The 26,043-nt window shown below is 42.4% G+C and overlaps 3 protein-coding genes and 1 long non-coding RNA gene across 5 annotated transcripts in view; 2 read left to right on the top strand and 2 right to left on the bottom strand.

Moving 5' to 3' along the window:
* LOC136448681 (DNA polymerase theta-like) overlaps positions 1–17,398 on the top strand; it is a 28,774-nt gene extending 11,376 nt beyond the window's left edge. The window contains exons 21-37 of the mRNA XM_066448321.1: positions 211–441; positions 1,501–1,588; positions 2,238–2,481; positions 3,096–6,949; positions 7,423–7,566; positions 7,999–8,129; positions 8,584–8,761; positions 8,972–9,128; positions 10,018–10,201; positions 10,667–10,912; positions 11,114–11,221; positions 12,104–12,284; positions 13,089–13,273; positions 14,121–14,232; positions 14,755–14,913; positions 15,751–15,861; positions 16,313–17,398. Of these exons, the coding sequence (XP_066304418.1) occupies positions 211–441; positions 1,501–1,588; positions 2,238–2,481; positions 3,096–6,949; positions 7,423–7,566; positions 7,999–8,129; positions 8,584–8,761; positions 8,972–9,128; positions 10,018–10,201; positions 10,667–10,912; positions 11,114–11,221; positions 12,104–12,284; positions 13,089–13,273; positions 14,121–14,232; positions 14,755–14,913; positions 15,751–15,861; positions 16,313–16,548 (6,549 nt within the window). The 3' untranslated portion in view covers positions 16,549–17,398. The remainder of the gene's footprint in view (positions 1–210; positions 442–1,500; positions 1,589–2,237; positions 2,482–3,095; positions 6,950–7,422; positions 7,567–7,998; positions 8,130–8,583; positions 8,762–8,971; positions 9,129–10,017; positions 10,202–10,666; positions 10,913–11,113; positions 11,222–12,103; positions 12,285–13,088; positions 13,274–14,120; positions 14,233–14,754; positions 14,914–15,750; positions 15,862–16,312) is intronic.
* A 374-nt stretch (positions 17,399–17,772) lies between these two features.
* On the top strand, positions 17,773–22,694 carry LOC136448215 (ankyrin repeat domain-containing protein 29-like). Of its 2 annotated transcripts, none has more exons than XM_066447475.1 (8): positions 17,773–17,933; positions 18,345–18,411; positions 19,325–19,411; positions 19,570–19,674; positions 19,891–19,992; positions 20,438–20,536; positions 21,164–21,268; positions 21,894–22,694. In XM_066447475.1, exons 2-8 carry the CDS (start codon positions 18,379–18,381, stop codon positions 22,005–22,007), a joined length of 645 nt encoding a protein of 214 aa, XP_066303572.1. In that variant the 5' UTR covers positions 17,773–17,933; positions 18,345–18,378; the 3' UTR covers positions 22,008–22,694. The 2 variants fall into 2 exon arrangements, with proteins under 2 accessions (XP_066303572.1, XP_066303573.1); XM_066447476.1 differs by lacking the exon at positions 17,773–17,933 and adding an exon at positions 18,183–18,205.
* On the bottom strand, positions 20,143–20,443 carry LOC136448216 (uncharacterized). The gene is made up of 2 exons (XR_010757844.1): positions 20,282–20,443; positions 20,143–20,193 (listed from the first exon to the last, which is right to left on the bottom strand). It is a non-coding gene; the product is annotated as an uncharacterized lncRNA (long non-coding RNA).
* Positions 22,695–22,977: 283 nt separating the features above from the next.
* On the bottom strand, positions 22,978–25,927 carry LOC136448211 (centrosomal protein CCDC61-like). Its single transcript, XM_066447463.1, has 2 exons — positions 24,048–25,927; positions 22,978–23,997 (listed from the first exon to the last, which is right to left on the bottom strand). The coding sequence occupies exons 1-2, from the start codon at positions 25,656–25,658 to the stop codon at positions 23,977–23,979; spliced, it is 1,632 nt and encodes a 543-aa protein (XP_066303560.1). The 5' UTR covers positions 25,659–25,927; the 3' UTR covers positions 22,978–23,976.
* Between the last annotated feature and the right edge of the window lie 116 nt (positions 25,928–26,043).

The following is a 26,043-nucleotide window of genomic DNA, read 5'->3' as shown; positions in this document are numbered from 1 at the left end:
TTCTCAAAGAAATTTTCATTTTTTGTTTGGCCATTTTCACAACACTCGAAAATAGCACTTGATCTTCATTTCTTTCCCCTAAAGTAAAGAGCCTTCTGAGGCCGTTTTCATCATATTTTTTTCAATTCACACTTTGCCATAATTTTGAAAATCCAAACTTCAAGAGTTTAATGTCATGTTTTGTGGTTTACATTTTGCTTTCTCGTCCAGGTGACACCTATCTACAACGACTGGTCTAACCTGGACTGGTACCACTACCTGTGTCTGTACGAGAAGCTGCCCACACACATGCGCAGGGTAGCAGAGCTGGTGGGGGTGGAGGAAGGTTACCTCGCCCGCGCCGTCAGGGGCAGGGTTCCCGTCAAAACTGCCAAACAGCTGCGCCAGCTGGCTGTACACAAGAGGTTTTATACAGCACTGGTACTACAGGATCTCACACAGGTGAGATAGTGTGTGTTAGTGTAGTGGTTAGCAGTACACAAGAGGTTTTATACAGCACTGGTACTACAGGATCTCACACAGGTGAGATAGTGTGTGTTAGTGTAGTGGTTAGCAGTACACAAGAGGTTTTATACAGCACTGGTACTACAGGATCTCACACAGGTGAGATAGTGTGTGTTAGTGTAGTGGTTAGCAGTACACAAGAGGTTTTATACAGCACTGGTACTACAGGATCTCACACAGGTGAGATAGTGTGTGTTAGTGTAGTGGTTAGCAGTACACAAGAGGTTTTATACAGCACTGGTACTACAGGATCTCACACAGGTGAGATAGTGTGTGTTAGTGTAGTGGTTAGCAGTACACAAGAGGTTTTATACAGCACTAGTACTACAGGATCTCACACAGGTGAGATAGTGTGTGTTAGTGTAGTGGTTAGCAGTACACAAGAGGTTTTATACAGCACTAGTACTACAGGATCTCACACAGGTGAGATAGTGTGTGTTAGTGTAGTGGTTAACAGTACACAAGAGGTTTTATACAGCACTAGTACTACAGGATCTCTCACAGGTAAGATAGTGTGTGTTAGTGTAGTGGTTAGCAGTACACAAGAGGTTTTATACAGCACTGGTACTACAGGACCTCACACAGGTGAGATAGTGTGTGTTGATGTAGCAGTTAATAGCAGTCCTGCTTGTGAACCACAATGTCTTGAATACCTATGGTCCTGTTACCTTTTACCTAACACAGAGCAACGAAGAAAAAATGCTACATGTAATGATGATGCACTTGATGTGAATATTTCTATGAAATGTCACAATCCAAAAAAATGTCATGCAATCATCTAATCATCATCATCATACATCCAGAGAAATTGTCACATGTAAAGCCATGAGAAATAAAACTCAATCTGAATCTGAACTAGTCTGACTTAATTGCACTCCTAACGGCCGGCTCGACTGGAGGGGGTCATTAACCTCTGCCAGCAAGAGCTTGTGTAAACACAGACTAAATCTGAACCACATACATGTATTGATGAATTCTTGTCCACACACATAACAGGAAGTTCCCCTCCCCGTGGTAGTGAAGAAGTACAGCTGCACAAAGGGAGTTCTGCAGTCCCTGCAGCAGTCTGCAGCAACGTTTGCAGGTTTGTAAACATTGTTTCCATTTCTACAAGTTTGATAAGTCACCATAATTTTTCCCCATCTAGATATATAGTACATATTATGTGTTACACATACATATTCTATGAGATAGCTCATTGATCAGGGCTGTATCCAGGACCATTCCCTCCGTCCTGGGACAGAAATTTGCCTGTTGGGACGAACAAAAATGTCACCAATTTTCTGTCCCCAAAATCCGAACTTCCTGACTTGACACTATTGAAATGACAGATTTAACAACAAAAAGCGACAACATTGGCTGAGAAGAACAGAGTGGGACAGAACAAAAATTGTAAGCTGGAGACAGCCCTGTCATAGCTGAATGATAAGGGCAAAATCACTGACAGACGAATATTTAACGTAATATATGTCATTCCCCATATGTGACAGGTTTGGTGACAGTGTTCTCTCTATCTCTCTTTCTCTCTCTTTAACACTCTCTTGATCTCTTGAGTTTCAAACCTGTAACCTGAACCCAATCTCTAAGCAGATCTACTGGTGCAAGACAGTATCCACGGGCTTAAACAGTATCCGTGGCCAGTTGGATACTGTTTCAGCCCATGGATACTGTCTTGCAACCAGTAGATCTGCTTGGATATAAACCTAATCCCAGCCCCTCCCCCCATGTGCCAGGTATGGTGACAGTGTTCTGCAGCCGTCTGGGTTGGCACAACCTGGAGCTGCTGCTGTCCCAGTTCCAGTCCCGTTTGACGTTTGGCGTACAGCGGGAGCTCGTGGAACTGGTGCGCATCTCCCTCCTGAACGGACTCCGAGCCAGAACCCTCTTCAACGCTGGGTTCCACACGGTGGCCATGTTAGCCGCCGCTGAAGTTAGGGATGTGGAGCTGGTGCTGAGGAATGCTGCTCCTTTCAAGAGGTGGCATTTGTTAAACTTATGATTTTAGAATGATTTTCCAAGTAGATGTCTTGGGTTCGATTCCTGGCATTCCCAGCTAGATGCAGTGTCCGTGGGAATGGTACTTTGCATGATTTTCTTCCCTCCACCCATGTGTAGAATGGGTTCTTTGGCTGGGGAAGTAAAAGGTGATGGAAGGAGAGGTATGGGCTCCGCCTTCCAATTCCGTGCCCTAGACACCGTGGATAACATTACCCACTGCACCTACGGCCTCAGAAAGGCTATGGGGCTACAATGTACCTTTACTTTTTACAAGCAACAGAGGTGAAAGCTTGTTGGGGTGCAGTGATTAGCACAGTCAACATGCATGATTAGCCATGAGATTTTACTGCTTTTTGAAAACAGCAATTTCTGATCTGGTATCTGAATGCTGGCAACAGTTGAAATTTCTTCCCAACAGAAAATCATGCGTATTCTTTCTCTGACTGGCATTGTTGATGTCCAAAGAGTCACATGTCATAATTGAGTGGGTTCCTAAAATTGCCAACACTTCATTTGACATTCAGTACATTAGTTTTGTGTTGTGTTGAAAAGAAAGTGTAAATTTTAATCAAGCCTGTCTTTGCTCCTTTCAGTGGTCGTAAGGCTGATGATGAGACGGAGTATGAGGCTAAAGAGAGAGAAACGTCCCGGTGTTTCTGGGTAACCGGTAAGGCAGGCCTGACTGAAGCTGAGGCAGCGAGGCAAATCATAAACGAGGCCAAAGAACTTGTACAACAAGACGCAGCACTGATGGGGATAGACTGGCAGCCTCCTGTTTCTACAGGGGAAGACAAGGACAGGCTCCAAAGAAACTCAGGTGTGAGGCCACATCCTCATCTCTCTACAGAGAGAGACAAGGACACTAGAAACTCAGGTTTGAGACTGCAACCACCTCTCTCTACAGAGGAAGACAAGGACAGGCTCCAAAGAAACTCTGGTGTGAGGCGACAGCCACCTGTCTCTTCAGAGGAAGACAAGGACAGCTTACAAAGAAACTCAGGTGTGAGACCACAACCACCTCTCTCTTCAGAGGATGATATGGACAGCTTACCGAGAAACTCAGGTGTGATACCACAGCAGAAGACTGAGCAGGCCAAAGATGACAGTATCACAGGAAGAAGTCAGAAGATTGTCAATACATGTACAGAACCAGGGAATCAGTTTCAGCCTGAACCCTGTGAAACAGGTTCTGTTGTCGAATTCTCTGGTTCAGGAGACAAGCAGTCTTCAAGTAGAGGAAGTGAAAAACCAACATTGCGGTCTGAGAGGGCTGGTGTTGACAAGAAAGGTGATGCATCAAAGGTTCCTGGGCACCTCTTACAATCTCAAGAGGACAAACGTTTTGCTCCTGTCAAAAAAGCCAAGCAGGTGACAGTAGAAAAACAAGTTGGCAAAGTACAGAAAACCTCAGGAAGTTCATCAAGCTCCTTGAAGGGCAAAAACAATTCAGCAGCAGCAGAAAAAAGACAGGCGGACAAAAGCAGTGTGTGCAGACCACAAGTTATGTCAGAAAATACAGCAAGTATTGTTGGAGTTGAGAACATTTCAGATGTACAGGATAGTACAGTTTGGAAAGGGTCTTCAGTTGTATTAGTAGAAAATACAGCCTGTGTTGAAACAAATTATGAAGAACCAGTCAAAGTGCAGAGTTTTAAAGGCAGTAGTCCTCCAAAAGTTGCAGAAGACGAAGACTGGGCTCACAGTGAGGACATGTATGGAGACGACGGTTTTGTTGGTAGCCCAGAAGAGGAAAGCAAGTCCACACTTAAAGAGGAGGTGTCTGTAGCAATGGTGAATCAGAATGGCACTGGTGGTCCAGTATGTCAAGGCCCTCTCTCTCTTTACACAGACAAACCAACCATGCAGACTAAGGCAAAACATGGGAGAATCGTGGAGGCACAAGTCATTGTTCACAGAGAGGATGTGTTCTCTCAGTCTGTAAATGCAGCACCAGCACATTCTCAGTCTGGTCTTGCTACCAGAAACAAGCCGGCAACATCATGCCCAAGCGCTGCCCCCACCAGACATTTCCATGCTGAAGTTAGCACTGTTAGCAACAAAACACCACCAAAAGTGCAGTACTCAACAAAACCCCTGAAGGAGTGTACCCCAGAGCTGTACTCCATCCCGGATGGGTTTGACGACACCTTCACACTTGACACTCAGACTGAGCTGCTTGTGGAAAACCTGTCTCCAAACCAAGGTCCAGGCAGCAATGAGCCAGTGATTACACAACAGGGTAAAACTAAAAGAACGCCTCCTCGTGATGTTTCAAAGAAAGACACAGAAGAAAATGATGTTGGACAGCATAACTACGTCTCCAGTAGTCCAAGCTACTCTCCGCTTTCCAGCTGCCATGGAACCCCAGTGATCAAACATACCACCCCAGCACAGCCGTCTTCAGCCTTGAGTTTTGGTTCGGTGGACTCCCAGATGGACAAGTTCATGTGCGACTTTGTCACCCAGCAAGACACGGTAGCTCACACAGCTTCTCCACTCCTCAAGGTCAAAAGGTCTCTTCAAACAGACCATCTTGTTGCAAATTCTTTAAAGGGAGATCCTCATAGTGATTTCATAAGTTCTCCAAAAGACAATGCAGAACATTACCCATACCAGTCTCAAGAACTGTTTGAATCAGAACCATCCCCTACAAACAGCATCTCTTCAAAAACACAGTTAAGCCAAGACTGTAATGAATTGTTTAATGATTCTGGAGAGTTTGTTCCTGCCAGTGATTTTGACAGAGCAGGGTTTGATAGTCAGGTGGATGTATTTGACAGTAGTGCTCAGGAATCATTGCAGGCGTTGGGAAAGTTGAAAGAACTGAAGAATGTGCAGACTGTACTTGGTGGTACGCGTTCTTCCAAAAGTCTAGATCATAAGGCAAAATTTGCCGGACCAAAAAGGACTTCAAGTAAGCAGAAGTTGGCGCCAAACCAAAAGACCGCTGTCACAGAAACAAAAGCAGATGTAATGCAGGGGCAGGGTCAATATGACTACAGATTTCTGGAAGAGGACCTGGCCTTGGCATTAGAAATGAGTGAATCCTTTGGCTCTGTGTCTCCAAAAGAAAATCAGACAAAAGGAAATGATGCCTCAGAAGAAAATCAGCCAAATATTTCTGCTATCAATGCTAGGATTGTGATAGACCATGGAAATAGGAGAAGCTCAAGGTTAGAGGATGATAGATCAAGTGATGCTCAAGAGATGGTGCAAGATGCTAACAGAAAAACAGAACTCAAAAGAGAAAAGGACAACATCTCTTTTGATGAAGACTTGGACTTAGCCTTGTGTTTGAGTGAGTCGTTTTCGACATCTGATGACCCTGTTGAAAACTGCAGCAAAGGGAGACTCATACAGCAAGATATTCATCACTCAGATGGGTCCATCGCTGACTTTGATAAAGATAAGGCTGTTGCATCTTCCTTGGGTTTAGATAAAGATAACAGCCAAGGCAGAGAGATGGCCAATGCAGATAGAATGATGCAGCATGCAGGAAAGTCTGGTAGAACAGAGCCAGCACAATATACTAGACTATTGAGAGACATAGGCCGAAACCAGGAGAAAATAGATGTAGAGAATCCGTGTGATCTCAGTCCTGGTACAGCATCTTTCTTGAACTCCTTGATTTCCACGACTAAGAAAGGGAAGGATCGTCGTCATCAAGATAAGAGTAGGAAGGAGACTGTGCCTGAACGGAAGGTTACAGAGAAAGATCACAAACAGCCACGAAGAAAAAGGAGAAGCAATGAGATGAGTGAAGACAGCGATGATGGGAAGAAAGTTACACCCCCAAAACGTTCCAGGCAGGGAGGAAAGCCATGTGAAGAGCCTAGTAAACAGGAAAAGAGAAATAAAGCAAAGATTCTTGAGACAACACCAGAAAAGGAAATGACTGAACGACCAAACAGTATAAATGAATGCGTCCCACCCACACCTCCTAAAGAAAGTAAGGCCAACACACCAAGAACATTGTACACTCCAAACAGGTACACGCTTAGGGCTAGGACTCCTGCCCACTCCTCTAACGCCACTCCACGTCAACAATCAAAAACAAACCTGTCTCCTTCAGGCAAGGACAGTTCTGCTGTGCTTAAGAGGCAAAAGACAGGATATAGACCTTGTAGTTCATCATCCCTGGAAAATGCTGGCACACCTAGCAGTTTTAAGGAACAGCCCAGGAAAGGAGAGAGTCTTCTCATCACAGGCAGTGATGGCTCTTCCAGTCCCTGCAGCCCATGTACCTCAGACCCAGACTTCTTCCCTCCCAGCATTCCCTCCTCTGGGACATTCTGTGTGATCGATGTAGCAGCAAACAAAGATCTGTTTGAGACATTTGTTGCTGAGTGGAAGACAAAGACAAACTATGCTGTTGCTGTGGCATGCGAGGCATTTCCTACACAACTTGCCCAGCCTGGAGGTGGGATTGGGGCCAAGTTTAACAAAGGTATAGATGTACCAATTACAATGTACTAGATCTAACATGGATTATTGCATAATTCTGAGGTTGAAAACAATGAGAAGATACCACTCATCACGTGTAGGTTGCTCCTACCTACAAAAATAGTTACTCAAGCAACTGGAGAAAATTTTATCTATCTTTGGTGCATCTTATTACCTGGATGTCTAACCTTCATTTCATCAACGTAACTATGCTCCTACCTACATTCTATTTTGTTTTGATGATAATAGCTTTAAGCTATTGTAATATCTAAAAGAATTTCATCACAACCGCTAATCTTCGAATTCAATAATCTACTGCCCTGCTTGTAATGTCTACACAGCAAAATTGAACACTTTGATGGAGATTTTTACTATTTTCTTCTGTGATGTTTTGATAAGTAAATCCCCTGTGTTTAAGAACATCAGCCATGCATTACATTCATTTATATATACTAGTAATATATATATACAATTTAGGTACAACTTTAAACAACAAGCAGCTAGAGGCAGAAGTAGATGGCATCCCACTGGAGTCTGAGGGAGTAGTGATAGTCGGGGTTGCAGTGTGCTGGGGAGAGAAGGATGCCTATTACATCTCTCTACAAAAACATGCAGGGGAAGGTAAGGCGTCTGTTTTATCTTATCACCGTCTTGTCTGCCCCTTCCTGCCAAAACCTTGCACCAAAGTGATCTGGAAGCTCTGACCCCCAAAGGGCATTTGCAGAGTACTGGAGCAGGAAAGTGTATAGCAGTGGTGACCCGAGAAGAAGAACTCTGTGTGTTAAACCAAACCAAACTGTCTTCTCAGTCATATATATCTTGAATAAAACACTATAATTTGATCTTTGATTCAGTGTCAACCCAACAATTGTTTTTATTGTGTGTAAGGTTATTGAAAAAAACAAAAAACAGACGATACAGCAGGCAGGGTATTTTTTTCTTGTCCTTGTGCTGCATTTCATTTACTAATTGAAAACTAGATTAAAGCATTGATCTTAGATCAAGTCAAGTCATGTCATGTACATGATCTAGTTGCATTTTCGTATGATACAGAGGAAGATACAACAGATGAGATGATCCCTCCTCCTCTGGATGATTGCCTGTCGGTGGAAGATCGCCTTCACAGCATCAAGTTAGTCTTGGAGATGGGAGCAAAGTCAAGGAGTCGAACCAAGATAACTAAGGTAGAGAAAAAATTCAATTCTGGAATGTTTGTAGGAGTATGTAGGTGCCATATATCATCAGATCTGTACTGCTCCATGTAAAAAAAGTGAAATTTACAGGCCTGAGGGTGAATTGCACTATGCCACCATGATATTTCAATTAAAGGTCATCTAGTACTGTCCATGGTGCTGCTTTTGAGGCTGTAGTTCAGGTTGATGGTAGTGTAAATGTTAGTGGTGCAATGGTGTACCTAAAGGATTGAGAGTTTGAATCCAGTTAACGTTTGCCTGTCCTATCATTTGAAAGATCAGGACAAGAGGTTATTCAAGCTTTTCACCTGTACACTGAACCTGTATATACATTTACATAAGGTCTATCCTTCTTACCATAGCCAATAGGAACCTAGCTTTCCAGTAAGCTAAGCTGGATCGAGACACATTTTCATTTATGTTGAACTGTCTCTGTTCCTTCCAGGTTGTGTTTGACCTGAAGCCCCAGTACAAAGCCCTAGCCGTGGGATGTGGCATCACCATGAATGGAGACTTCCAAGACCCCAAAGTAGCTGATTGGTTGTTGGACCCGGGGGCAAAGGTCAAGAGCTTCCATGGAACAGTGCAGAGGTTCACACCTCAAGAATCTTACTTGCTACAAGGTCAGATTACACCTTTTAATTTTTATCTAGTATGATTATTAGTTTGAAACGACAGATTTAAGGATGAAAATTAACAACATTGGCTCCCAAACAATGAGTGGGACAGAAAAAAGATCTAAAGCTTGAGACAGCCCTGCTTCAAGTCCCTGTCAAGCATACTTACTCTAATGAACATGTCACATAGATCATCTGTTAATCTGCTGTTTTCAGGACTGGGAGGGTGTTTTGGTGTGGGAAGCCTGGCCATGACAGTACAGAACTCAGGCTCAGGGCGAATGAGGGCGGCTCTGGAATGTGTCTTGACCTTCCACTTGATGGACGAACTAGACAAGCTTCTGGAAGCACAGGGGCTCAGCACAGCATTCAGGTCAGGACTGGTCACTATTGATTACAAAACAGTCAAGTATTGTAGAGTGGCACATGTTGCCACCAAGCACTGTAGGAGCATCCGTATTAGATAGTTTTAAACAGTGCTTACAGCCAGTTGGGCAAAGGTCAGGCGTAATAGAACCAAGTGCCTGCAAAGCTGGTGTGTTAGGCCGAAGGGTGGTTATACCGGCTATATAGATATAGATACAGATTCAGAAGTAACATTGTGAAAGACCCTACGTCATTGAGTTGTACACTAGGTTTCTGAGGGCCTAAATGCAACAAATTGCTTGATGTGAATGCAACCTGATGCTGCTGCATGCCTGCAAAGGTGAACAGTATATTTCATTAATGGGTAGTTACATCTGTTGACATTCAAATAGATAATCAGAAACAGGTAAAATGATAATATTATGCTGCTTCATAGAGCTCTGTACCTAAACACATTTTAGATACAGCTACAGGTACACGGGTTTAGGTACAGGTCCGGACTTGAACCTGTACCTTAACTACTTGTTCAGAAAATGGTAGATTTTCAATAAGGACAAAAGCATGTTTGAACTGGTAACAACATGATATTTAATTGGTATTATTTTTATGAAAACACAGATGAACATTGACTCCAGCAAATGTATCTTATGTGGTGGACTATAGTATAGATGTGGCTTTAGTGCACTGCCATGGTAATTTCATAGTAATTTTATCTGTCAAAGTGACCATCCCCTGAGTCAGGCTTGACCTGATTAATACCAGTCCAGTACCAGTCCACCAGGGTTCAGGTATTATTGATTGTACCCGGTACTGTATCGGTACAGTGTACCCTTACACAGCTCTACTGCTTCACCACATTTCCCATCTCCGTCCATGTCCATGTATGCATCCTACAGGGATGTAGAGATGCCGTCCCTGGTGACCCTTGCCCGTATGGAGCTGAATGGAGCAGGGTTCAGCTCAGTGGAGTGTGAGACGCAGTGTGAGATCATGCAGGCCAAACTCAAGATGTTGGAGGAGCAGGCCTACCAGCTGGCTGGACATACCTTTGCACTGACTAGTCCTGATGATATCGCACAGGTGACATGTTACACATCATTCATGCCTTCACACATATATATTACACCTTCACACTGACTAGTCCTGATGATATCGCACAGGTAACATGTTATGCCTTCACACTGATGTACAGTGTATGTCACATGTTGATACTGACCTGTCTAGAACTTATAATAAGCTATATTGTGTACAAGCATATTTTTGTAGCTAGTAATATGATTCGCCAAAAAAGCAGTTACTCAAACAACTGGATATGATTATCCAACAGTCCCAAGTCAAATTCAAGTGAGGCAAAAAAATTGAGATACATTGGGAGTCCCAATGTATCTCAATTTTTTTGCCTCACTTGAATTTGACTATCACTGTTAGAGTTGTGTGAATAATTTCCCCTTACATGTGTAGATCCATTTTAAATGTGACAAGTTAGACTTGAAGTCTAACTTCCAAATGGGAAAGTTCTAAGGAAAAGTCTAACTTTTTATTTAGGTTCTGTTCCTGGAGCTCAAGTTGCCAGCCAATGGGGACCCATCCTCCACAGCAAACCCCCAGCCTAGGAAGACCCTGGGCACCGCCCGACCTGCCCGTGGCCGCAAACCCCTGAAACATCTCAGCACTTCTAAGGACGTTCTGGAGAAGCTGAAGAAGTTCCACTCCCTCCCTGGGGTGATTCTGGAGTGGAGGCGCATCTCCAATGCACTGACTAAAGTGGTGTTTCCTCTACAGAAGGAAAAAGTGAGATATCCAACCTTAGTTTGTCATTGAAACACTTTTAGTTTTGCACAATGATCAGATGGCATGCTGATCATAAAAAGATATCATGATTTTCTGTATGACATGCTTCTAGTGTTTGAAGAAGTCTCTCAGAGTTTGGTGTTGCTTACAGAATTGTTATATTCATGTTGGTGTACAACCTGTATTGTTGTGTTCATGTAGGTGTACAACCCATATCTGAAGATGGACAGGATCTATGGCATCTGTGACCTTCACACGGCTACAGGCAGGGTGACCTTCCATGACCCAAACCTGCAGAACATTCCAAAGGTGCTGTCCTTTAAGGCACCCAGAGCATTTTATGAGGCTTGAAAATTGGAAATATTCTAGTTGCTGTAGTCTTTATGAAATTGACATTTGCGTGCGGATTTCTTATCAAAAGTACACAAAAGCGGCACAAAAATAAGCTACATTGTGATCGATACCATAGTTCCGCCCACCTCCGTCAAAACGTAGAAAATGCAAAATCAAAACATAAAGATGCAAATAATTGATGGACATGCAGTCACTCTCTCATTGGTCGAACCTCTAATTGTGATGGACAGTCAGGATCGGTCTATTAGAGCTTAGATTTTCTATCAGTTCTCACCACACAACGACATCGGATCTTTGCTCGATATGTAATGGTATTGTGTTATTGAAACTTACTATGTGTAGGAATGACTAGAAATTGGGGTTTTATTTTTCAAGTTTCAAGCCTCATAAGATGCTCTGGATGCCTTTAACAAATCATGAAAGTTTCTACTGGTAAAAAATGATATTCCTTTTGTCTGTTCTGCTCATAGAAATTTATGTATCAAAAATAGCTGAAAGATATCCTACAGAAAACAAAACATGAAGTTGCCAAGATTGAGACCTGATTACCTTTTAGGAACTGTGACGTTCTTAAAGCTTGTTCCCTGGTCCTTGTGTTGTTGATGCATTCTTTCATCAAATTTATGATATATACATGTACAACATTTGTCGTGGAAGGATATACAAAACAATTTACTGCTACAGGTATCTCTGAATTTTACACTGAAACCTTCCTCCTAAAGATGCATTTAATTTGATGAATATTTGTGTTGTATTTAGCATTCATCCTGTATTTTTCAGTAAGTGTACCGGGGCGACACACCCTAACCCAGCTATCTCTACTCTATCATTATGTAGGACTTTGAGATAGAGATGCCCACAGTCATAGGGGATACTCCACCTGCAGGTTGTGGGGAAACGATCTCCAGGAGGAAAGGCAGAAAACTTGTGAGGAGAGGAGATGGAAGAAAGGTTGGGTCAGACGGCACAGGGCAAGCTTTCTCTGTCAGCATGAGACATGCCTTCATCCCATTCCAAGGTATGTGTGTGAAGGCACTAAGTACAGGTGTCTCAGAGTATACAATGTATCTGTTATCACTTTGTAATTGATGTTTTTTTGGAGGTTGGCATTGTCTACAGAAAGTAAGTTTTTTCACTCATTTATCCGAAGTACAGCCAGTCAGTACCAATCTGAGTAATGAGGCTGTTGTCTTTTAATGTGCTTAAGCCGTTAAGGCACCTCCTCGACCGCAGGACCACCAATTTACGTCCCTTCCAAAAGACAAATGCAGCTCCAACCAGGATGCCCTTCCCTAGATTTGAACTGGGGTTTCCGAGTTACCAACTGATTTGAACTAGTAGCTACTTAGGGACATAAGTGACATTTTTTAAAGACTCAAGTGATGCTTTACTAAAATCTTTTAGATAACAGTGTTCTCACCAGGATTTTTTCACAGCATAGGGGTCAGGTACAGAAGGCCAGCTTTGCGTGGCGCAAGTCACTCGCGGAATACCAAAAGCATGATAACGGTTGGGAGTCTGGCATCTTCCCGCACAAAATTTTGAAATTCATAACACTATTTCCTGCATTTTGAGGGATAAATTTTGTGAAGTTAAGTTTTTCCTCTGTCACATCCTCATTCTAAAGCCAAATATGAACTTTTTATAAGATTTATAAAGGTTCTTCCCAGAAAGAAACACCCCTATGCTCATTGAAACACAGCATCGGGGTCCAGATCACAGCATCGGGGGTCCAGGTCACAGCATCGGGGGCCCCTATGCTGAAAAGGCCTGGCGAGAACACTGGATAAATATGATTATATTTTTGCTTTTTGAACAACAGGAGGTGTGCTACTTGCTGCGGACTACTCTCAGTTGGAGCTGCGGATCATAGCTCACCTATCCCAGGATTCCAAGCTCACCCAGGTGCTGAACAGCGGACAGGACGTCTTCAAGGCCATTGCCAGTCAGTGGAAGGGCGTGGCTATGGAGGATGTGAGCGACAAACTCAGACAACAAGCAAAACAGGTTGGAATCACAGAGCTGACTGTACAATCATGTGCTAGCAGTTGTAGCATCTTATCCTCCTATTTTTTTTACAAGAGTGTGCCATATTGTACATAAAAGTTTGACAATTTTTTCTTAGTTTTGTACTACATTTCTAACATACATGTAGGTGGTTTTAGTATGGATCGTTCAGCATAATTTGGCTCCAAAGCTACAATGATGTGCCTGCAAGTGTGTTATTATCAAATTAACCAATACACAATCATCATCAAAATATCTGAAGAAGTAAGTGGCCATTTGTGAATCTTCTTTTATTTGGTTGCTACTCAAAAGTATGCATATTCTATCAAGTCCAGTCCAGTCAAGTCAAAGCCTTTGTCTAATCTCAGTGGCTTGTTTGGCTGTTTTGACCACTTTTGAACAAGGTGAAGCATATCTATCAAGCAGTATAAAGCATTCCAAAAAGGTTTTACTCCATCACATTATGGCAACCTTCCTCCATGGCACTGGTTTGTTTTCAAGACTTGAAATACTGGGAGGATGTGCACCCTTGCACTAGATATTTTTGTAGGCTATAGGGAAGACGTACTATTGAATACTAGTATAGAGGATATTCTTGAAATTTAAGTATCAGAATAAGCAATATAACCTTTGTTGTACTTTTTTGTACTTTGATATTCTGAATTTTGAAGTGGGCTCTAGAATTTCAGATTGAAGAGGCAGTAGAGTTTGCAAAATTTGATACGTTTTGCTGACGTTCTGCTTTATTTTATGTTGTGCACCCAAAATTCTTTCTCTGCACCTAAATTTTTGGGTTTGGTGCATGCACCATATCAATTTTGAGCCCTGGTTGTCCTTTGTTGTCCAGCTGTGTTACGGTATGATCTACGGTATCGGAGCCAAGGCCCTCGGAGAACAGCTGGGAGTGGATGAGGAGGAGGGAGCCTGCTTTATAGACACTTTCAAGTCCAAGTACACAGGTAGGTTCAGTAACAAGCTCTAGGATAAGATACTACAGGATGTATTAAGGGTGAAGGCCGGATGCCATTCGACATGTCAGACTCAGAGTTAAATTTGAAGGGCTCAGGTGTGACAATTATTCAGTTCACTCACTCACTCACTCACTCACTCACTCACTCACTCACTCACTCACTCACTCACTCACTCACTCACTCACTCACTCACTCACTCACTCACTCACTCACTCACTCTCTCACTCTCTCTCACTCACACTCTTACTCACACTCTCACTCACTCACTCATACACTCACTCACTCACACACACTCACACACTATCATTGTTAGTACAAGTAACAAGTACTAAGGACAATGTGTACCTTTGTAAATTTGTTAAAATGAATGTGTTCATTGTTCACAGACTGATTGCATGGGTAATTTCAGACCATTAAACCGTTTATTTTATCATTTTTATGCCAAAAGAGACTCGGCAGCTATACTAGGTCTGGATAACAGGCAACAATGTTCCTATGTTGACTGGTTAGGGATGCGACGGTACCTGCACACCACAGTGGACCAGTGTAAGAAGGCAGGTTTTGTTCAGACGATGGCGGGACGTAGGCGGTACCTCCCGGGCATCACGGAGGGGAACCACCACGTCCGCTGCCACGCAGAGAGGCAGGCGGTCAACACTACAGTACAAGGTGATCAGGCCACACTACTTTCAGCTTCCTTTTGCTGAAAAATGATACTGTGACAACACCAATATCTTCAAGGGATAATAGAGGTTGAACCTCAAACTGAGGACAAAGCATAACCCTTTTTCGTTAGCTAGTAGTGCAATGTGGCTTTGCTACGGCTCGCGTATTTAGCCAAGCACACCGGGTCAAAATGATGAATGCATATACATTTTGTAGAATACAACACGGGGTATTCCGTATCACCCGAGGTACCAGCCCGACCGCGGGTCGGATCGCCCGACGGCCGTAGGCCGGAGGGCGATCCGACCCGCGGGAGGGCTGGGACCGAGGGTGATGCGGAATACAACGTGTTGTATTTTATTTATGTCATACCTTGGTCATACCCACCCGAGAAAACACACATTTCAATGCGGAAAGCGCCAGAAGTTGAGGGAGGTTTGTGTCCTCGAACACAAAACTGTAACAACATTGATTCTAACCTCCGAATCCGGTATTCGAATTTCCGACGTTGGCGCAACTGGCGCGCTCGAAATGCATTCGAAATATTCTATGGAAGCCTGTGTGATAACACTCCCGAACCCTATGTGATCCGGATAGTTATCACACGGTCCGGAACACCCGTATCAGGCCCAGGCATGACATAAAATCCCATACAACATGTTTGAACTGGGGCCGACCCTAGACATTGCTAGAATCGAACTCCGGCCCATGGAATTTGATCCAGGTGGCCAAGCAGCAGGGTTGTATTACTGATTGCACAACTTGACTGGTACTGGAAATGTTGAAAATCTGAATCATATTATATATATAGGGTATATTTTTCCTAATTTCTTTTCCCAGGTTCTGCTGCGGACCTGGTGAAGAAAGCCATGGTATCGATTGACCAGAAACTGCAGAAGGCGTTTCCTGCCACTAGGAGAAGCCACAGCCAGGGTGAAAGCACTGCTACCGGTGGGTTGAGGTTTCATGTAGTCACGTTCTTGCTACTGTTTTCTACCTTATAAAAAAAGTTCAGATGGTTTCAGTAAATATTTCACAACAGTTAACTGTGTTTTGGTTGAGAAACACACCAGAAACGGCAGAAGGTGTTTTCTGCTACTAGGAGAAGCCACAGGCAGGGTGAAAGCACTGCTACTGGTGGGTTGAGGTTCCAAGTACATGCAGTAGTCACATTCTTGCTATTGTTTTCTACCTAATCAAAAAAAATCAAGATGGTTTCAGTAAATATTTCTCAACTGTGTTTTGCTTGCTACTGTTGTCTACCTTATCAAAATAAATCAGATGGTTTCAGTAAATATTTCTCAACTGTGTTTTGCTTGCTACTGTTTTCTACCTTATCAAAATAAATCAAGATGGTTTCAGTAAATCTTTCTCAACTGTGTTTTGTTAATTTTCCTTGCAGATACACAAAAGAGGAGAAGTCGGAGGTCCCAACAACCATCCTCACCCCCTAGGGGAGCCTACCTTATCCTTCAGCTTCATGATGAGCTGATCTATGAAGTTCGGAGGGAGGATGTGCAACAGGTGGCACAGATTGTGAAACATGAGATGGAGAATGCAGTAAAGCTCTCCGTAGTCTTACCTGTTAAGGTCAAAGTGGGACCGACTTGGGGACGACTGGAAACACTGGACATTTGAGTGATGTCATTAATCCAATGAACTTTAAAATTTACTTTATTTTGTAACATTGTCTTTCTTTTGCAAATGCTTCAGATAAGATATAAAATGTGACTTAAGTTACCATTGCAGGACTTCTTTCTAACTCCAAACATTAGGTTAGGGGCTATACAATATTTGCTGCTCTAATATATCAAACATGGCCTTTAAAGGGATATCAGTTGAACTTGAAGGAAATGCATAATAATAGAATAGACCAATGTCCTTTGGTAACAAGTTATGGTGTCTTTTTTGTCTATCGAAAAAAGTTGCTGTTTCCTGAAAATTGTTGCAATATATTTGAACAAAAGAAACATTAAGACGTTGCACTTGACTGTTAAGGTGTAGATGCTGGTTATACCGGAGTAGTTGACTTTTCAAAGGTGAAAAATTTCTGGTCCTCAAGTGAAGTGTTATTCTGTATTTTATTCAAAATATGACTAGACTTTGAATGTTTTAGAAAATTTTACATGTTGCACAAAATTCTTCTTATATTAGGAATAATATGTTCTGGCCAATACAAATGGTGCAAGATATTTTTCACGATACAGATGATTTGTACATTGACATTGTATTCTATGGAATCCATTATGCTCAGACATACCAATGTATGTCTAGGTAGACACTTGAATGAATTTTAAGAATTTGATCCAAATCGGTTTAAGCTGCATGGAGAAAGTTTGTCACAAAGCAAAATATTTTCTATTTTTGTGATGCTATAGGGTGGTACATGACTTAAGATAAGTTAACTTATCAAAAAGAAATGAATTAATTGAATGAATTCTAATTGATGATTGTGCCAATATTGTGAATAAACAGCCTTTCTAACTTAGAGTTTCCATCGTACGTTTTTCTTGTGAAATCTGTTTAGTCTGTGAAAGTGTGTGATCAGTTTGTCAGTGGTTTGATGAAACTTGTCAGGTACTTATTGATAATAAGTATAATGAACCATGTATCTTCTTTTCCACCGCTGACTGTTTTGGATACCATCAAATCCACAATCCTATGACTGTCTTGGACATTCACATGCAAGGCACACTGAAGTGCGGAAACTATCCTCTGATTCATATGCCCTTAAGGCCATGCACAGGGTGCGTATGCAGTGGTGATAAATGCCTTAGCTATGGTATAACAAAGGTGAACTGAAGTTAGCCACATTGTAGGATGGTAAGGTATGACGTAATTCAACCATCATATTGCCTTAGGGGAGAAGCTACGTATTATATGTATACTTCACGCCCAGCTATTGTTATAATGAAACCTTGTGGTAAACCTATCCTCTATCTAGTAGAGCCAGTTTTAACAGTCAGACCAAGGCCAAATGAACTGTTCAGCTAATGCCACAGGACTCTTACCTTTCCACCAAGGTGAGTGTTTTTGACCATCATTCTTGGTATCAGGGAAGCTTAGACTTCTTTCTGTGCTGTCTAGTACTTTCTGTACATAAAGATAATGGGATTTCTACCTTTTCATACATGCACAATAGAGCCAAGTCTCTCGCCTTAAGTTTGATAGTACCTACCTTTTGTCATTGTGCACCCAACCTTGCAGGTATGCCAGAAAATGCAGGTGTGCCACTTTTCCCCGCCATGAAATTTGATCCATGTGCCAGTCCCTAGAATGGAATTTGCTTGTTTTGGTACATATTTCAAGATATTTGTGTGTGTGTACAACACTACATGTAGTAAAGTTTGGGGCAAACATTTTAGCCTGCTAGAGTAGTAGTGCTGAAATCCGTTGTAGTTTTTGCTAAATTCTCTCATCTTTTTTGTTTACAGGTCTATAGATTGAGCTTTTAGGTTGTGATTACAGATGGGTGAGAAAAAGGACGATGAACCTTTCCTGGTAGGTTATACATAATCTCGCTATCTTGTTGCCATTTTATGAAGTTGTAGTCTGACAAACACAATAAAAATGCATGTCACATTCTGGCAATTTCCACAGTTGCATAACAGGTTTTGCTCACATTTAGCATGCTGTGTATAATGATCTGTATTACTTAACATGTTATTTTAAGGATTTAGTAGTTGCTAAACTTTCTCAGCCTTGAGAACATCCGTGAGAAAGTGCTTTTTGTTGTCAATCAACAAGATTGGGTGTCCTACAATAATTAGAATACCCCCAGGGCTCAGGCATGAGACAAGTATTTAGAGCCTTGATTCTCTGAACAATCTACTGAAGGCTCTTCAGTAGATTGTTGGATGCCAGATTGTTAAGTTTATTCCAATAAAGAATGTGTAATACTATGGTCTGAATCTCTTCCTGATGCACTGGTGTATTTTGTCTGTAATATACAATCCAGGGAGAATACAAGCCTTGCCAGTGAGATCACATTTAGAGGTCAGGGAACATGCAAATCACCTGATATGTGAGGTGTTCAGATTGTGTTGAAAAGCTCTTACTATATACTACTCTCCAACCGCTGACAGACTTTGAAATCTCTGTACTGTGAAATGTTGTTGACAAATTGTGTCAATACGAAGGTTAATCCTTTGACCCAGTATCCCTTTGATTATGTGTGTGTGTGTTTGTGTGTGTGTGTGTTTGTGTGTGTTTGTGTGTGTGTGTGTGTTTGTGTGTGTGTTTGTGTGTGTGCGTAACATATTTTTCCTAGGGTTGGCCTTAAAAATAGCCATTCGCTCAGTTGGGCAACCCTGGCTGTTCATGCATCAACACGTTCATGCCAAACCAATAGATAGATAATATAAATAACTCAGGCATTAACTTTAGCTCATTGAGTTATTATCTTTGCTGACAGCGCCTGTGGGATGCCGCCTTTGAAGATGATGAAATGAAGGCGTCCATGTTGTTAGCTATGGGAGAGGACGTTAACCAACAGGACCCGGTATGTACAACTTTTGCAATATGGTTGAAGATGGTGTGCTATTATTGTAATATTTTCCATACACATTGCATAATTGTTCTCATATTCCAATGTTACTAAATTTCGTTGACTATCTTGAAAACAAATGATTTCTATGTCTATTTGCCTTGAACACCTAGGATACAGGGTCCACCCCTTTGTATGTTGCTGCCCAGTGTGGCAATGTCAAGGTCATGAATGTACTGATCAAGGATGGGGGTGCAGACATCAACCGAGCAAAAAAGGTAAACACATTGTGACTTTACTAAACTTGAATCAGCAAAACATATTTGAAATTCTTGTGCCGTGTGCTAGATAGTTTGAATAAAGAAAAATGATACTGGTAAGTAAAACAACTTTTTTTGCAGACAGAAACATCACATTCTTTTCTGTAAAGAAATGCCTGCACAGTACTAGTGACTTCAGCGGGTGACAGTATTTATATTGAATTCCTGTTCCAGGATGGAGCCACACCCCTCTGTGCTGCCTCCCAGTTTGGTAAGTTTGAAGCAGCCATGATCTTGATAGAAGCAGGAGCAGACACAGAGACTCCAAGAAATGCGGTGAGAATTGTCTATAGGTTAATGTATTTTTTTTGACAACAGAAATATTATAAGGAACGTATCTCTGTTCTTACGTCAATGGCGATCTCCAAGCAGATGTGCGTGCTCATATTGTATACCTTTTATTAAGTGCTGCAATTTTACTGGATACCTTGACTTTTTAAAAAGGTTTTACCTTTAATACTTGGTGTGTCGCCAGACCTTTAATACTTGGTGTATCCGGAGCCAAGTTGACCTATGCAACAAAGTTGCGGGAGGATCTAAGGTCTAAGGTAAGGTGTCGCCAGACAGACCTAAGCAATTAGCCATCCAGCGAAAAATATTTCCAACTGTGCAAACAAAAATAGATGAATAGGCTGAAACCATAGATAGACTTGCTAGTTGATAAGGGTCACAACTTTTACACAGTGTCACTAACAGTGTGCTCATTGTTGTCTACTTCCAGGAAGTTGCTCCTCCCCTTCACATAGCTGTGATCAAAAACAACATGGAGATGGTAATGACCTTGGTGGATGCTGGCATTAACGTTAACCAAAGGTGGAAGGTAGGTAGCCTGCCCACCTAAATTTCAACTAGATCTTGTTGGCCTTGAGGCAGTATGAACTGAACCTCTAGAAACAAGACTCAAGCCTGAAGGAACATGCAGACAAAATAAAGGCATATCTATATCCAAGTATACTTTGATGTCACATACAAGAAACATTGAGGATTGTATAACAAACACTTAGGATAGTCGATAGAATCGAGACCCTAGATTTCTTTCTTTAGCCATTTGTTGACAAGGTGATGTCGACTGTGCATTTAGATCCCGTTCATATTAAGCCTTTCGTCATCATCTTGTCGTGAGAGGGTCACGGATGAACGTAGCCTATCATGGCCGGTTGAATTAATCTAAAGATTACCGGTTAATTTAGCCGGCTATCTTTGCCCAATATGAATGCAAATTACCGGTTAAATTTTAGTGTTTTAACAGGTAAAATTGAAACCACCTCAGGAGCAGGTTTCAATTTAACCGGTTAAAACTCTTATTTAACCGGTTATTAAATCTTTGAATTAATTCAACCAGCTATGATAGGCTTAATATGAACGGGGTCTTAGAGATCAAGCACCTTCTTTCAGTCTGGAACAAAATTTTAGTCTTCCAAATAAGTAACTGTTTTTCTCTTTCCAGGAAGGAGTCACGCCCTTGTTTGTAGCGGCCAAGTTTGGCCGGGCTGACATGGTCCGAATGCTCATCAAGCTGGGAGCAAACATCAACGCAGCATCACAGAAAGAGGTGTGAAGGCTCACTCGTTACTTTTAAATTGTGTTAATGCTGCAAATGTGGAAATTGCTAACTCACTAAACTCAGTATAAGCTTTATATTTCAACTTCTTGATGAATGTACATAATGTACTTCAAAGTTGAAGAGGTCTTTGCTTTTGTATTTAAGTAGATTTTCCAAATTTTCAGTAGTGTTGCATAAATGTATCTTAATGCCATTTTGAAAGACTTGATGATCAGTGCCTAGCAAAATTCTTTGTACACATTAATCAAGGCATTGTTTCGGTGACCGTCTGTCACCTTCCTCAGGGCAATACTGACTGGTGGTTGTATTTTGCACTGCAGCTGTTGCTGCTAACATTGCAGTCCAAAACTTAATGTAGATGTATTCACACACATACGTTTTTCTTGCTTGGTTACACAATCTGTCACAAGCTAGACATGTTGAAATATCTTTTTGCAATGTACGGCATATATTTGCTCATTTTGTAGCTGCTTTGCACGATTTACAGTATGGTAGAAAACTTTTTTTCTTTCTTTTTGGAAATGGACAAAATTGGTGTGTGCGGTGGTGTCATCCATATAAGCAAATAAAAATGGCCTAATGTTCAATGAAACCGAATCTCTCTCTCCCCCAGGGCGGTGCCACACCCATCTGTGCAGCCGCCCAGTTTGGCCAGAGCATGGTGGTCAACATCCTGGAGAAGGCCGGAGCGGACAGACGACCGGCCGAGGCACTGGGCTTCCTGTAGCTGCAGTTGAATGCTGGACGCTTCGGCCCTTTACAAACTCCTCCCACGGCTATTCTGGACAACTCGACCCAACCCTGGTCAACTAGGCCCAACAACCTAAACAACTCAGCTTAACACATTGCATATTATTTTATCCATTGGCTGTTGCAGTCAGTGTTTGTTGCTAACTAACTCACAAGGCCTGCTGTGTATTTTCTGCGATTCCACGATCTGCATGCGCAACAAATTATGGGGTCAAAGGTAAATGTACTGCTAGTTCTGTCTGCAAGAGGATAACGGCTAATATGTCAGTAATAAGTGCAAACTAAATTTCTACAGTACAAGCCTGGTGTGTTTCTAAAATTCTGTCTTATAGTTGATCAGATTGTTCGGCCGAGTTGACTACGCTGAATCATCCTGATTCTGCTGCAGTTAGACTAGAGCAATACTTTATTATATCTGGATATTCCCGTTCATAGAGTCCTGGCTACTTTGTGTATGCTGATTGATATGCATAATATATAATAAATTTGCCTTGAAGCCTTTTTTGCCATGATCCGCTCATCTCTTGTGGACATGCACAAGAAGTCTGGAAGAAACAAAATCTTACCTGAGAAGCTAAAAGATAGAAATTTGATGATGATGAACAGAAATGACTTTTTTTTTAATACCCAGCTTATGTCTGAAGTCAAATTAGTGTTAGGAAGTTACGGAGATCTTCCCTTAAAAGTATTAACTTTCAACGTGAGTTAGTCTGTTTCTGTTAAATGGTTAGAGGCATAGTAACTTATTATGATATTCTTCCTTCCAAAAAAGATTATATGTACCCGTACTGTATGTTATACCCATAGAGTAGATTGCCTCTCTTGTTGCACTGACGCTTGTTACCAAAGTTATACTAGTATGTAAAATAGTTGAGATGTGAATAAAGACCTCTTGCTGCATCGCAGACAAAGCTTCTCTCATTGCGTATCATCTCAGTAGAAGAATATAATAATCCACAATTTAATCAATCATCATAAATTTCATCAGCAACAGATATACATTACTACAGGTCTTACAATGACAAAAAAGATTCAAATACATTTTTGTACTTATAGTCACCGGTATACAACAACTTATACAAAATATTTTCTAACAGATGACAACTGGTTTAGATCACAAGCATATCTAACAATTCTTTCATGTTCCGGGATAGCCTGGAATCCAAACCTATGTGTATAGCTCCCGAGTCTCTCTACCGCAAATAGACAGACTCGGGAGCTATAATATAGGTTTGGATTCCAGGCTAGTTCCGCGAGCCAATAAAATCTTGTGTCTATATTTTCTCTGAAGAAAAAAACACTTTATAGTTTGCAAGGTCTGCTGTCTTGCTCTTGGGATTACACAATGATTGGTATCAGACTAATTATAACTTTGGTATTTACAGGACAATGACTTGAAACCTGGAAATCAAATATGCTACATGTCTTCGTTATCTATGAAAATACCATTCTTTGAATATAGGAGTGGGTAGTTATTGAACAAAACAATCATGACTTTCTTTATTGATTATTTAAAACTTTCTGCAGTTCAACCATAAGCTGCCTGAGGGTACAAATATATATACATGAAACCAAACGCTCATTATTCCATATTTTCGGCAGTTGAAGGAGATATAGCATCTGATCCAGACAACACCATGATAAGATTGTCAACAGACAACATTGCATTGTTGGTTATAACAACAAGAATCTGTTCTCCACTGGCAGTACAAACAATACAGGTTACTGGTAAAAATGTTTGCTTTAACTATAGGATGCAAGCTTTTATCAAACTCAGTCACACTCACTAGAACTGCCACAGTTCAGTCTGGCCAAGGAGGTTTTATATAGTGGTCTGGCCATGTGTTCAATAGTCCTGTGTAGCCAAGGTTATTCAAATCTGCATTTATTCCACCCCCAATAGTCCTGTGTAGCCAGGCTATTGAAGATCTACATTTACTCCATCCCTAATAGTCCTGTGTAGCCAGGCTATTGAAGATCTACATTTACTCCATCCCTAATAGTCCTGTGTAGCCAGGCTACTCTGCATGTACTGCTGAAGAGCGCTCAGTCGGGCATCGATCTCTGCCATCTCTGCAGATCGGTCATGATAGCCACCATTGCTGACCTTGCGAACCCCTGCTGACCTCTTCCTGCCAGCAGACATAGCGGCTGGGGTACTGGACAATCTCTTCCGACTATCAGACCCCTCTGGTGTGGTCCATAAGTAAGAACTGCTTGGTGGTTTGCGCTTCTTCAGAACTCCCTTTAACCTGCTCCTTGAGGGTTCATCGTTGTCCGACAGCACCCCTACATCAGAAATGGACCCTGCTGATGACCTTCGGCTCCTGTTCCTGCCTACACTGCCTGTACTGCCCACCGAGGATGAGCGATGATTCCGCTCCCTCATGGGCGGACGTTGTCTGGACCTGGTTCTACCTCTCTCTGCAGGCGTGCCTCCTGTTCTCACCATGGATCGGGTCTCCCTTTTCCTTTTTTCTGAAGATTGTTGTTTCTTTTGGTTTTGTCTTTTCACATATGCAGTGGGGTCAAACCTGGGTCTGCTGCCGATAGGAGACGGAGTTTTGATGTCTGAGTAGGACCGGTAGCTCCTCTCCCTGGAATTGGAGCGGGACCTGAGAGCTTGTCCACTGCGGTCTCGGGATAATGACCGTTCGCGGGATAACGGCCGGTCTCGGAGTCTATCCCGTGAGCGGGAATTGGGTGCCGGTCCACTGCGGTCGCGAGATAACGATCGGTCTCGGAACCTGTCCCGTGAGGTGGACCGTTCCCGCGGCCCTCTCTTGTAAACTGCCAACTCATTGGTGAGGCTCTTGACTCTCACCCTGAGGTTTCTCTCTGTTGCCCGGAGCTCCTCCAGCTCTTCTTGTAGCTCCTTGTAGGCCTGTGACTTCTTGTTGGCTGAGCGCTGGTGTCGGGATCTTTCCTTCATCAGCTCCTGCTCCAGGTTCTTTACAACCTGTTTAAGGACCCGGATCTCCTTAGCAGGGTTGCCCTTTGCAGTCGAGTCCAAGTCCCGTCTAAACTGCAAAAAGTCCTGCTCAATCTGCTCCTTTTCCTTGAGCAAGGTGCTGTAAGCCTTACGCAGCTTCCTGTGTTCACTACTCTTGTTGTGATCTTGGTTTCCCTGTGTAGTCAGCCTGCCGATTTGTTCGTTTAGTCTCCGGATGGTTTCTTGAAGGACCACAGGATCAGGTTTGCCCACGTAAGGAAGCGGGAGAGGGTAGTGGATTCTGTCAAACTCCACCGTGTACGTAAGGATGAGATATCTCTTGGTGGTGAGCACCCCGACATGACTGGCAGGCAGTGGTTTGGTCCCCGCAAAACCTTTCTTTCCCCGCAGGGTCTCCAGGTCAGTGTAGGTCAGCAGGTCAAGGGTTACACTATCACAGGTTTGTGTGAGGGCAGACTCCAACATGTTGACAAAAATGGGGAAGGATTTGTAGTTGCCTGTCTTGTGTGTCAAGTCCTCCAGGTAGGAATTGCTGAAGGTCCCTGCCCACTGGTCAGCGGTCAGTTTGTCTTGTACCTCCACGGCCAGCTGGTCACCTTCCGTCACGTTCATGGTCACTGTGAACTCCGCCCCCCGAAACGAGTAGCTCGCTACCATACTGGTCTCCTCACCCATCGCAAATTTGCCCGGAGTCTTGTGGTTGTCGCAAGTGTTCTGAGTTGATAAACAAGACAACTTTCTTCACAAATTACTTCGCAGTTACCTGAGTCCTGTTCATCCAATCGTCACTCGTTACCTCAAAACCATTTCGTACATTTGTTCCGTTACCGATGATTACCATACAGTGTTTGAATCGCTTATAGATACCTTTAGCAAAGAAAGACAGTTCAAACCTGCCGCTTGCCAACCGTCGCCATGTTTGAATGGCTTTACATATCGGACTGTTTCATAAAGGCAACGATGGAGGGGGTTCTATTTTTGAAGAGAGTGAGAAACGAAGAAACAGGCAATCAAAGGCTTAGTAGTTTAAAAAAATAGGGTTAATGTTGAAATAAAATGC

Source organism: Branchiostoma lanceolatum, chromosome 14, assembly GCF_035083965.1.
Source record: "Branchiostoma lanceolatum isolate klBraLanc5 chromosome 14, klBraLanc5.hap2, whole genome shotgun sequence".
NCBI classification, from domain to species: Eukaryota; Metazoa; Chordata; class Leptocardii; order Amphioxiformes; family Branchiostomatidae; genus Branchiostoma; species Branchiostoma lanceolatum.
This window is presented reverse-complemented; position numbering and strand designations above follow the sequence as displayed.

What these genes read in the sequence shown, in the direction of transcription:
- LOC136448211 (XM_066447463.1), bottom strand. Translation starts at nt 25,658, where the DNA reads ATGGGTGAGGAGACCAGTATGGTAGCGAGCTACTCGTTTCGGGGGGCG. An exon ending in AGCAGTACATGCAGAGTAGC is followed by an intron (nt 23,998 to 24,047) that starts CTGGCTACACAG and finishes ATCTTCAATAGC; the next exon opens with CTGGCTACACAGGACTATTA.
- LOC136448215 (XM_066447475.1), top strand. Translation starts at nt 18,379, where the DNA reads ATGGGTGAGAAAAAGGACGATGAACCTTTCCTG. An exon ending in ACGTTAACCAACAGGACCCG is followed by an intron (nt 19,412 to 19,569) that starts GTATGTACAACT and finishes TTGAACACCTAG; the next exon opens with GATACAGGGTCCACCCCTTT. An exon ending in ACGCAGCATCACAGAAAGAG is followed by an intron (nt 21,269 to 21,893) that starts GTGTGAAGGCTC and finishes TCTCTCCCCCAG; the next exon opens with GGCGGTGCCACACCCATCTG.